Raw genomic sequence first — 12,702 nt, forward strand, 5'->3', positions numbered from 1 at the left:
GTACCTGCCAGTGCGCCCCCTGAAACGGAAGTTAAACCTACATCCAGCTTGAGACAGTTTTCGGGGACTCCCCCCAAAGCTTTTAGGGGGTAAGGGGGGAGATTCTGATTTAGAGGTGCTCAGACATAGTCCTGTCATCAGCCCACAGATGACAGCTTCGTATCGCTGGCTCCTTAGCCGAGCACGGATACCTGGGATGTCTGAACCTGTGGCTCCTCTCGTACTGAGCAGGATTGACTATAATCTGGCACCTTGGTAGGTGGGCTGCTAAATAAAAAATCCACACAAACTTTCTGGGTCAGTTTTAAAATCCCACCGCAGGGGTACCCGTAGCCTTAGTTGAAACACTAAACACATTTCTTTGAAGGAACTTTAACAGTATCTCACCTATGATCCGAACCTCACAGTGCCTTCTTTCTTACCAAACACACATTGAAAATCTACCTCTACCCTACATGCCAAAAGCTCACTCCCCATAATTTCTATCCTTTTATTTCATTCTGTTGATGCATGTTTTTGCACATCTGTTGTTGTTTTTGCACACTGCCTGTTGTCTGTCTGTTCATTATACAATTGTATTGTTGTTTTTTTTTGTACTACTTATCGTCTGAGAGCTATCTCAATAGCATTTCGTTATACCATAAACCTGTATATGAGTATAATGACAATAAACTTGAACTTAACTCCAGAAAAAAACACAGAACCACCAAAGATCTGAATAATATCTGAACCAGCGACAGGAATGGATTCAAGTATACACCTGAATTCCTCCACCGATCAGCGGCACCAGGAGCTGGGGATGAATTATGCATTGCGAATGGACACACAAGGGGAGAGCTGCTGTAATATAAGACCTGTGACAGAGCTCTGTTACAGCCTGGCCAACAGAGAGCCGCTGCTGGGTTCATAGCTTCACCTTATCTGTGAAGGACAAGTACAAAAATCACTCATCTCTTCTCAAGCAGGGGAGTATCTTAACTAGATGAGACAACGCACTCTGGTCAAGGACGCTTTCGTTGCAATCCAGTGACGGCCACGGCCTGCTTCTCTTCTGCGTCACTGGGGAGCTGGGTTTCACTGCTCGTTAATAATGCAAACCACTGGAGGAGAAGGCTGGCCCATTTATTCCCCCTTGCAGTCGTGTTTCGGCACGAGAGATGATGAGACCCCCGGTCAGAGGTCTGGGCTGCTGCTGGTCCCTCCTGCTGCTGTGGGTACGCTCCTGTGCGCTGGAGGATGTCACCCCGAACCCCAGGAGCGAGGGCTGTGACAGCGGAGGGTCGTGTGCTGAAGAACTCACAGAGCAGCCTTCCTGTCAGCCAGGTACTGCCTGACACCCCGTCACCTTCTCTTCAGGTGGGGGGGTCGTGGATGGGGCTCCTGCACAGTGATTCTCCACTGCCCAAGTTATTTATTGTCTCCTAAAGGCATCCGGGCCGATTCAGACCTCTCTCGTGCGCTGCGTTAAGTCATCCAAACTCAGTTTGCCTCTTCCCCCTCGGTTCCCTGTGTTCTTTTCCCCTCTCTGAAGATCCCAGCCTTCTTTCCCAAATCCGTCTGGCGGTAGTGCCTGGGTTTTCCAGGCAGAGTGTCAGCGTGTCTAAAGTCTGCGCTCTCTCCAGGTTTTTACTGTCCGGGGGGCAGCTCGGGCCCGGTCCCCTGTCCCAAGGGCACGTACTGGCGGACGGCGGGCGCCAGGACAGCGGAGAGCTGTGAGAGGTGCCCCCCCCACCACTTCAGCCCCCAGCCGGGGATGTCAGCCTGCCTGCCCTGCGGCGCCTGGGCACAGCAGCCACGGGAGGGCCAGGACACCTGCGTGTGCCCCGGGCAGGGGCAGACCTTCCAGGTACCCTCCAGGGGGCAGGAACGTGTGTGCGCGCGGAAGGAGGGGGCACGTGGGTGGGAGACAGTACCGCTAAAGCAATACGGAAAAGAATCTGTCTGCAGCGCCGGGTCTGATTCTTGTTGTTAGTTTTTTAAGCTCGGTGACCTGTTTTTGTTTGCAATCCGTGCTCTTCTGCTCTTGCGGGGTCCCTGTCTGACCTCGCACAGGATTAAGGGCACATGCTTGGCGTCGGGGTCTGGCCGTCCTGAGCACGTGTCGGTCTGTGTGTCCGCGCCAGGCCAGCGATGGGCAGTGCCCATGCGCCCTGGGGTACCGTCCGGCAGGAGAGGGCTCGGGCCTGTGCGTGCCCCGGGTGTACGAGATCTGCAGGGAGGGCAAGGCGCGCACGCAGGAGGGGGCCTGTCTGGACAGGGACCAGTGGGCGCGGCACTGCGCCCAGCAGGTGAGGAGGCCGACACATCTGCACCACATCTGTCTGGGGGGGGGGGCGCGAGGCGTCCCGTCCAGGGTGGGGAGTCAGTAATCTAGCGTGTTTGCAGGTGTGCCCCTCCCCTGCGGACTACCAGGGCTATGACAAGAGACTGGGGCTGTGCCTGTGTCGAGCCCCCGACGAGAGCGCTGTGTGCGACCGGCCCTGCAGGAGGCGGCAGAGACAAGCCTTGCAGCTGGCCTGCCGGGGGGCACTGAAGCTTCTCGTCGCCAGCCGCGGCACCCAGGTGAGTGCCCAGCCTCCAGACCTGCCTCGATACACAGGCCTGATAGTGCCGGTGGGCTTCATTCAGATGAATGTGCCGGGTGCCGGGTGTCCGTCTTTACGACATCATCTCCCTGTCACTGTACAGACCAGCTCTCCGGACTCACTTAGACTTCCTTCCTTAGATTTCATACGTTCCTAACCGTCACCGTTCAGAAACAGGCGGGACCAAATTCTGGGATAAACTAACAATCCCAGAAACAAGATGGGTGACACACTCAACACTGTTGCAAAAAGTCTGATGAGCGCAAGGCTGGACAGGGATGGACAGAGGTGTCCCAGAACCCAGGACGGGCTTGGGCTGAGGGCTCTCACCTGCAGAGCTGCTCAGGAGTGCCGAGAGGTGTCATCTTTCCTTCTGCGGTCAGTTCCAGGTGAAGGTGTCCGTGAGGGCGTTGGAAGGCGTCCTGGGCAGCTGGGATTCCTTGCTCGACCTGCGGTGCGCTGGGCACCTCAACGACACCCGCCCCGTGTACCTGGTGGAGACGAACGGTAAGCCGGGGGGCACTGGCCGCTGGACCGGCCGGGACCGGCTCTCCTTCCCTGCCGCCTTCCCGGTGTGCTCTTCCTTCATTTCCGCTGTGTGTTGTGCAGAAGCCGGGTTCCTGGGGGTGCTGAACCCGGACCCCAGTGACCTGCAGGGGCTCCTCTGGAGGAGCAGGCGTGAGTGGATGGATGGAATGGGATCGGCGGATACACCAGGTACGTTTTTAGTTGTGTCATGATCGTCATTAAGGGCGCTCTGAGCCTTTCAGTATTTGAGTTGATTATGTGCACCTGTCCCCTGTTTAGTCTGTCATTATTTAAGCCTGGCGCTCCCGCTATTCCTGGCTCAGCACTGGGAGATGGACACCGGGAAGCCCGCCTACCAGCGGGTCCAGGAGAGACCCCGACGGCACAGGCTTCCTCACGGCGTCCTGACCGGCTGAGACCGGGGCTCTGGCCTCGATATCCTGTTTTTTAACTCCCTGTTCCTGTTCCGGATCCCATTCTGGATTTCAACCTCTCTGATGGTTCTCCCGATTCCTGGACCCTGGACTGTGCCCCGGATTTCCCCCCTTGGACTGTCTGGATCTGTTAGCCCTTGCCACACCCGCCCGAGCACCGGATCACCGTCGTCACGCCCCCCCCCGTCAGTCAACCTGCCCTTATCCTGCTGTACCCTCCCCTGATGTCCTTCTCCACTTACGTCCGGATTGTACCGTCTGCATAGGGTCCTGAACTACCACAATAACGATCGCTCAACTCTGTGGAGAGAAGGCACAAAGCAATTTTCCACTGGAAAATAAATGGCTTGGTGTGAAAAGCTGTGGTGCAACCCACCTTTCTTGCAGTTTTTTTCCAGGTGGTTTGGTAGGAAGAAATACAGTTGTTCTCGGTCTCACGACAAATTCCCCCAGTGTTTAGTGTATCAGTTATTAATAATATTTAGTCTTTGTAATTTGCACTATGTATATGCTGTCTACAATGTCTGTGTCAGCTTCTTGTCCTGTACTTGCACCGTGGACCAGGAGGAACGATATTTCATTCCACTGTATACTTGTATATGGCTGGAATGACAAGTAACCTTGAACTTGACCTTTCGGTTCTTTTCAGGAAACATCACCTCCCACAACGGCACAGCCGGTAACGAGGAGTCTGGCTGGCCAGGAGAGCCCGCAGCTGGGAAACAGAGCAGGAACCACAGCTTCGCTGGGATCCTGAACCCCAGCACGTGTCTCAGCCTGGGGGACGTGCTGCTGTTCGCACTGCAGAAGGAGCACTTCCCCCAGTATGACATGTAAGTGAACGCCCCGCCGCAGTTTCCTGGGAGCCGTGTGGCCGCGCGGCGCTGCTGAGGGTGAGACCGCCCTGCCTGGCGAAGCAGTTGAGTCTCGGGCTTAATGACACCGACATCTTCATCACTCGGTCAGGCCCCGCACGTCTCGTTAGGAGCTCCTGGATCTTGACACTTCCCGAGTGCTCTCCCCTCCTTCTCCCCCCTCCAGAGACAACCTGTACAACACCAATGCCGACTTCGACTGGGGCGCGTTCCGGGCGCTGGGCGAAGACATGACCCTGTCCCCGGCTCCTCCCGGGCTCTTCTCCCTCGTGCTTCCCGAGCCGGGGGTCTACGTGCTGAGGCTCAGCAGCAACCGGCACAAGAGGATGGTGCGTGTCGGCGGCCGGGAACCTCCAGGGACCTCCGGAAACGTCACACATCAGACTGACCGCAGGGGTGTGGCGTTCCTAGCAGGCAAACTGGGTGCAAACGGACTCATTTGTCTGCAGGAGCACAAACCACAGCTGTGTACGATACAGGCCTCTCAGGGAAGCTAGTGGAGCGCAGTGCAATGTGTCAGCTCTGTAGCTACTTTGTTAGTGTAGATTAGCCAGCAGCCACATCACCCTGCAGCCCCCAGCTGGCAGCCCCCCTGGAGCTCAGCAGGTGTGAGCCTGGCCAGTACCTGGATGGGAGACTCCTGGGAAAAACTAAGGCTGCTGCTGGAAGAGGTGTTAGTGGGGCCAGCAGGGGGCGCTCACCCTGCAGTCTGTGTGGGCCCTAATGCCCCAGTATAGTGATGGGAACACTGTACTGTAAAAAGGCTCTGTCCTTTGGATGAGACGTAAAACCGAGGTCCTGACTCTCTGTGGTCAGTAAAAATCCCAGGGCATTTCTTGAAAAGAGTAGGGGTGTTACCCTGGTGTCCTGGCCAAATTTCCCCCTGGCCTTTCCCAGTCATGGCCTCCTAATAATCCCCATCTCTGAACTGGCTTCATCACTCTGCTCTCCTCCCCACTGAGAGCTGGTGTGTGGGGAGAGGACTGGTGCATCATCCAGGTGGGGCTGCACACTGGTGGGGCTGGAGGGGATCCCCATGACCTGTAAAGAGCTTTGAGTGGAGTGTCCAGAAAAGAGCAATAAGTGTAAGCAATTACTATTATTAATATTATTCCTCGTGTGCATATGTCCATGATCTCTGTGTTTATACAGTATATAAACATGAGGTCAGTCTACTAGGTGTCCAATAGGTACTGTAACTGGCCCATCATGATGTCCCCCTCCCTGAGTGGCTGTTGCATGTCTCTGCAGTACGTCAAGGTGATGCCCGTCGGGGGGCAGTGCTACGAGGCCGGGCCCTTCTTCCCCACCATCCCCCGGCACGTGGTCCGCATGGGCATGGCCCGGAGCCGCCCGCTCCTGCTGCGTCCTGATTGGCTGGCGCTGGCGGGCCTGCTGGCGGGGGCGGTGCTCCTGCTCGGCGTCTGCGTCGCCCTGCTGGTGAGAGCTCCCCAGCGGCTCCCGCTGTGATTCCCCGGGGGCGCTGCTGTCTGAGGGGGGGCGGGGGGGCTCACGCGAGGGGTGCCAGAGGGCCATGACGCCTCATTACTGATGAAACAAAAAAGGAGCCGGACCACGTGGTGAATGGAGGGAAGGAAAAATCATACTTTTCCGGCTCCTCGAAACACATTTAAAGACCATCAGTACGGTTTATTTGTTGACTCCTCCCGGCTTCCGCAGATTCTGTTCCGGGAGTACGGCTGGCCGGAGAAGACGCCCATCAGCCCCCGGTACCGCCGGCTGCAGCTCAAGTACAGCCTGGACGACTGCTCCTCCAAGGGCTCCACCGCCATGGCGCTGGTGCAGAAGCTCCACCGCAGCCTGCAGGCCGAGGTGTCAGGGCCCGGGGCCGGCGGCGCCGCTCAGGCAGGTCAGAGAGGCGGCAGGCGGGCGCTGATCCTGTTTCTGTGTGTGTCAGTCTTGCTACCTGACAATGCAGTGAGCCTGAGGTAATGTCCTGTGTCACACAGTGATTTCAGTTCATTACGGAAAGGGAATGGGAAAAAGTCGCCTCTTGCTGATCCCCTCTAGTCCAGTGATTCCACCCACTGTCGTGTTTCCACAGTGCCCACCCTGACAACAGATGAGTTCTGGGACTATGAGCAGCAGGTAGACCTGGAAGCCTTCGATACTGATGTGTTCTATGACATTCTGATGAAACACACTGTCTCTGTGACCGCCAGGCTTGGCCAGCTGAAGGATGAGGTAAGCAAAACCTCAACACCTTGGCATAGCGTAGAAATCAGCTCACTGCTGAGACCAGTTCAGGAAACAGTGTGCATCTCACTTTACTCTTGTAGATATCAGTCTATTGCCTAAAACTAGTTCAGTAAACAGTACTGGTAGAATTCAGCACACTGCTGAGATGTTGAGGCCAATACAGGAAACACTGTGCATCTCACTTTACTCTCGTAGATATCAGTTTATTGCCTAAAACCAGTTAATGAAACATTGAATCACTCAGTACTAGTAGAAATCAGCTCACTGCTGAGACCAGTTCAGGAAACAGTGCGTCACACATTACTCTTATAGATATCAGTGCATTGCCTTAGTGCAGCTCAGGAAACATTGGATCTCATTTGGCTCTGGCAGAAGTCAATGCACTGCTGAGACCAGTTCAGGAGACAGAACATTTTGCATTTTACCTTAGATTTTCATATTGACATATTGTTATTATAAGGATTATTTTATCTTCAAATATCATTAACTATAAGATTGCAAAAGCACAAAAAACAATATTATATTAAAATCATATAATATCAAAATGTAATACCTGATTTTAGGGAGTGAGAATGAGATCGGATGCCTGTTGTCCATCCATGTGATCCAGACACAGGGCTGGGGGTGTGAGAGGTATTTTTGTCTCCCCCAGGTAAAGGAGCTGTATGGGAAGGTGGTGAGCCGGGCGGAGATCCTGGGCGCCCTGTGGGTGTCCAGGCTGACCGCAGCGGTCCAAGGGGCCGGGGTCAAGGACGCAGCGATGGGGCTGTACCAGCGGAAGCGCCAGGAAGTGGAGGGCGAGAGGGCTCGGCGCCGTGGCCTGGCCGCCCAGGCGGTCCACCTGCTGGACAGGCAGCTGCGGACGCTAAGGCAGGAGCTGGGGGCCCGACAGGAACAGCAGGGGACCTTCAGGGGCCAGCTAGGGGAGGCCCTGCGCCTGCTGGACCAGCTCTGTGGGAGAGTGTCCGATCAGCCCGGCCACATCCAGGACCAGCAGCTCCAGCAGTACGGACTGAGTTCACTACTGTGTCTGCTCTGCATGAGAGTGTGTCTTCTTGTCTCTGTGTCTATGTGTCCGTTTAAGTCCACTTTAACATACCCGTCTCTCTGATTATGCTGCAGCATGGCCCAGAGGGTGACATCGCTGGTGGTCCAGATGGCCGAGGGCGTGGTCCTGGAGTGCCAGCGCAGGGGGACCTGGGCTGTGCTGGGCAAGGGCACCGGTGCTCTCCTGTGGGCAGCAGGCAGAGGGGAAGCCCTTAGGAGGGAGGAGCTTGTTGGTGAGCTGATTGACCTTGTAAAAAAGTGCCGTCCTTCAGATGAGACGTAAAACCGAGGTCCTGACTCTCTGTGGTCATTAAAAATCTCAGGGCGTTTCTCGAAAAGAGTAGGGGTGTTACCCCGGTTTCCTGGCCAAATTTCCCCCTGGCCTTTCCCAATCATGGCCTCCTAATAATCCCCATCTCTGAACTGGCTTCATCACTCTGCTCTCCTCCCCACTGAGAGCTGGTGTGTGGGGAGAGGACTGGAGCATCATCCAGGTGGGGCTGCACACTGGTGGGGGTGGAGGGGATCCCCATGACCTGTAAAGAGCTGTGAGTGGAGTGTCCAGAAAAGAGCTATGTACGTGTTGTTATTATTATTATTATTATGGATGAATGTGCCTGGTTACCAGAGGCAAAGCTTTGAAATGACCTTTTTGCTCTGGCCAAGGGCTTCACCTGCCTCTCAGAGCAGTATTAGACCCCCAGCTGCCTGCCGGGGGGCCGGAGGACGTGATGGCCGCAGTGCCGCATGTCATCGTCTCCGTCTCGCTCCGCAGCTCCTGACGGGACCGTGCGGGCGTCTGACGCTGTCCGCCTGGACCCCTGCACGGGCTTGATTGTGCCCAGTCCCGGGGCTCAGATGCTGCTGGCCAACGGGCACCACATGCCAGTGCCCCCGGATTTCTTTGTGCACCCCCAGACCGGGCGGGTGCTGCCCGTGGCCGGGAACGTGGGCTACTGTCCGGTGAGGTCAAGGCTCGTCTTCGTGGTGGACTCCTGTTCAGGTAATTCAGCACAGGCAGCCAGCGACTGACTGGACTGGACCGGTCTCTGGCCCTGGGAGCTTGCCAGAGGCCCGGGTTCTATCAGAGCTCTGATCCAACCATCCAGACAGCTCATTCGCTCTCCCTGGGCTCTTCTGTCTCCAGGTGAGGCTGACAAGTGGGAAACCCCCTTGCTCCCCTTCGTCCCCTATCCTGTATCCCGCCACACGGGGCTCCCCGTTAAGTGTCGACTGCAGGGGCTCCAGCCTGGCCAGGAAATGGCTTTCGGGGGACCCATGTGTGACCCCGACACGGGCCTCCTCGTGCCAATCCTGGCGGTAACTATCCACCCCGAGAGCGGGCTGGTGTACCCTCTGGGGGGTACGCACGCCTGCCCCCTTACCCTCCTGCCTCAGCCCATACAGATTGGAGGCGCCATGCTGGACCGCAAGACAGGAAGCCTGCTGCTCATCGTGGGCGTCGGCCTGGACCCCAAGTCCGGTAAGCCGTGACGATGACAGTGGCGCTGCCTGCATCCTGACGTTTCATTCCAACTCTGCCTCTTCAAGCTGCGTTTCCCACCCAGCACGTGCGCAAGCAACCGGATGACTTTGCAGTTTGGTCAAATGTAAATGTAACAGGTTCTGAATCTAATCTGTGTGTACTATCGATCCATTATGGACCCCCGGGGGCCTCCTCAGTAGATTTTTAAGGAATCAGGAAGCGTTTTCCTGCTGCTCAGCACTGCTGATAACCCTGTAAGGGCCCACCTGATTCTGTTAACGGCACGATGGCCAAAAAGTGATGTAAAACTGGACCCTATGCGGTAGGAGGCTTAATACCAAGCACGGGGTTTGAGAGCCGGGTGTACTTAGCCAAATTGTAGATTTCAGAACGGTAGTCAAAGGGGAGCACAGGTCAGGAAGCCAGATATTCAGGAGAACAGCAATCAAGTAGATGCGAGGAGGTTAACTAGGGGCTCCACTGGGATACCCAATACTGAGCACAGTGGTAAAGAGCCCTTAAGTATTCTGAGAACCAGGAAATGTGATGGTGATCGAGGGGTGTGATTGGCTCATTCGTTTCTATGCAGGAATCTGATTATGGGGGGCCGGGACAGATTCTCATTGCCGGCTGTTCTCTGTGACAGGGGGTGTGATTCCTGTGGGGGGGCTGCCGAGCCCTGCCGGCGGGCCCCTGCTCCTGGGCGACTCCTTCACCGAGCCCCTGAGTGGGCGGCCGGGGCAGGTGTGGGGGGCCAGCCTGCAGGGGGGCAAGCCGGTAGCCCACAGCGGGGGTTACCAGGCCCTGCTGGACTCCCACGCCCTGGCCTGCGGCCTGCGGGTCACGGAGCTGCTGAAGGAGGCCAGGGAGGCCCCGGGCGAGCGAGGCCTGGTCATGTCGGCGGTGGGGGAGCTGGAGCGAGCCTGGGGCCGCAGTGACCACTGCCTGCTGCAGCTGCTCTGCGGCCTGGAAGGACAGCTGGCACGAGCCAGGGACTTCGGCGCTGACGGCGGCAGCCAAGGTGAGCCTCAGGGCCCACTGGAATCGCCCGTTCCTTGAGCCTGTCGAAACCAAGAGATTCGAGCCTGAAGTGTCCGGTCGTCAAGCCAAGCTGTATTGTATGCATACAAGGAGCAACACATTTGAGGCTTGTTGTTGTATTGCTCAGAGGTGATATGGCTCTGCGCCGCTTATGTACAGTGAAAAAGTGTTTGCCCCCTTCCTGATTTCTTATTTTTTTGCATGTTTGTCACACTGAAATGTTTCAGATCATCAAACAAATTGAAATATTAGACAAAGATAACACAAGTAAACACAAAATGCAGTTTTTAAATAAAGGTTTTTATTATTAAGGGAAAAAAATCCAAACCTACATGGCCCTGTGTGAAAAAGTGATTGCCCCCCCCCATTAAGAATAAAAAAGAATAAACTGTGGTTTATCACATCTTTGGATGTTCAATTTCTCTAGCCACACCTAGGCCTGATTACTGCCACACCTGTTCTCAATCAAGAAATCGCTTAAATAGGACCTGCCTGACAAAGTGAAGTAGACCAAAAGATCCTCAAAAGCTAGACATCACGCTGCCATCCAGACAAATTCAGGAACAAATGAGAAACAGAGTAATTGAGATTTATCAGTCTGGAAAAGGTTATAAAGCCATTTCTAAAGCTTTGGGATTCCAGTGAACCACAGTGAGAGCCATTATCCACAAATGGTGAAAATATGGAACAGTGGTGAACCTTCCCAGGAGTGGCCAGCCGACCAAAATTACCCCAAGAGCTCAGCGACGACTCATCCAAGAGGTCACAAAAAACCCCACAACAACATCCAAAGAACTGCAGGCTTCACTTGCCTCGGTTAAGGTCAGTGTTCATGACTCCACCATAAGAAAGAGACTGGGCAAAAATGGCCTGCATGGCAGAGTTCCAAGACGAAAACCACTGCTGAGCAAAAAGAACATAAAGTCTCAGTTTTGCCAGAAAACATCTTGATGATCCCCAAGACTTTGGGGAAAATACTCTGTGGACTGACGTGACAAAAGTTGAACTTTTTGGAAGGTGTGTGTCCCATTACATCTGGCGTAAAAGTAACGCAGCATTTCAGAAAAAGAACATCATACCAACAGTAAAATATGGTGGTGGTAGTGTGATGGTCTGGGCCTCAAGCTGAAGTGCACTTGGGTTCTGCAGCAGGACAATGATCCAAAACACACCAGCAAGTCCACCTCTGAATGGCTTAAGAAAAACAAAATGAAGACTTTGGAGTGGCCTAGTCAAAGTCCTGACCTAGACTTGCTAGACCCCCTCATGGATGGGCTCAGGTAGCCCTGGGAGTGGATGTCTCGCACCCTGGCTCTGCACAGAAAGCTATTCTCCGTCTCCTTCCTTTGTGCCTTTCTATCCCCTGTCAGTTTGGAGAAGCACTCTGCTCTTACAGAAACGCTCCTCTCACGCATGCCTGGCGTGAGCACTTCCTGTCAGGATCGGGACTCTTGGATGAAACGCGCAGCAGGAACGTTGGGAGGAGCAGGAGGTTGAGGAGTAAATAAGCCCAGAAGCCGTCACGGGGGATCTTTCTTGTCTCATAGGTGTGATTAAGTTCCCTGGCACAGAGCTGACCCTGCCTGCTCTGGCTGGACTGGAGTACCTTGACCCAGGAGGCTCAGGATTGCTGATACCGGTCCTGGGGGCGCAGTGGGACTGGGACAGGGGGGTTCTGATCCCCCTCGCTGGAACCATGGAGGACGCGGATGGCAAAGGTAGCCTGGGCTGAGCGTGACCGTCGCGGCAGGGAGGGCGATGACGTCACCGTGCCCAAACTAGCTCCGCTACATTAGCACCGGTGTCTAAACGATCTAAACCAGAATAAGGGCATAATACTGCATTTGCACTGGGCCCAGAAGTGACAGTGAAATTTCATTAGTCTTGCAGACTGAGGGCTGTTTATTTAAGGTGGATCCAATCAGTCCAAGAGAGCGGAGTGGAGATAGACTCCATTATTACAGGCCGCAATGAGAGTGGATACAGACTTGCAGCCTAACCCTAAACACACCTAGATCAGTGCTATCTCTCCCCGGTAGCTCAGCAGTTGAATTTGCCAAGGATCCTGTGCCCAGCAGTGAGCATACACCCTTTTTTCCAGGGCTGGTTCCGATCCGGATCGGGGCTCGTACGGTGGACCCCATAACTGGAAGAGTGGGGCCGGTGGTGGGAGCTCGGTTTGACCCTGTGAGGAGCACTGTGGTCCCCATCACTCAGGCCTACAGCCAGCTGTTGAGAGGACACCCAGATCTAGAGCTGGTATGTTCAGCCCCAGAGGCACTGGGATGTCCTCTCCTGTGCTCCCAAGTCTGTAGGGTGTCGTGAAACTGCGAAGATTTCATATCAAGGGGAAGATTTTCATGAAACGCAAAGGGAATGAAAACCCAGCTCCAGCTGGAGGTCAGGAGGTCGGTGAGGCAGCAGTGTGGGATGGTGGTTAGATTTGTAAAGGGGCACTTATCCCAGGTGAGCTCTCAATCCAGCCG

At 55.0% G+C, this 12,702-nt stretch overlaps 1 protein-coding gene across 1 annotated transcript; it reads left to right on the forward strand.

The window, feature by feature from the left end:
* Positions 1 to 1,157: 1,157 nt before the first annotated feature.
* Positions 1,158 to 11,948, forward strand: LOC102690570 (uncharacterized). The gene is made up of 17 exons (XM_015337643.2): positions 1,158 to 1,323; positions 1,623 to 1,846; positions 2,124 to 2,288; positions 2,386 to 2,562; positions 2,969 to 3,092; positions 3,195 to 3,302; positions 4,197 to 4,380; positions 4,589 to 4,751; positions 5,674 to 5,862; positions 6,103 to 6,292; positions 6,488 to 6,627; positions 7,295 to 7,647; positions 7,765 to 7,922; positions 8,465 to 8,692; positions 8,837 to 9,172; positions 9,822 to 10,196; positions 11,764 to 11,948. Exons 1-17 carry the CDS (start codon positions 1,158 to 1,160, stop codon positions 11,946 to 11,948), a joined length of 3,465 nt encoding a protein of 1,154 aa, XP_015193129.2.
* Positions 11,949 to 12,702: the final 754 nt, after the last annotated feature.

This window comes from Lepisosteus oculatus, chromosome 23 (assembly GCF_040954835.1).
Source record: "Lepisosteus oculatus isolate fLepOcu1 chromosome 23, fLepOcu1.hap2, whole genome shotgun sequence".
Taxonomy (NCBI): Eukaryota; Metazoa; Chordata; class Actinopteri; order Semionotiformes; family Lepisosteidae; genus Lepisosteus; species Lepisosteus oculatus.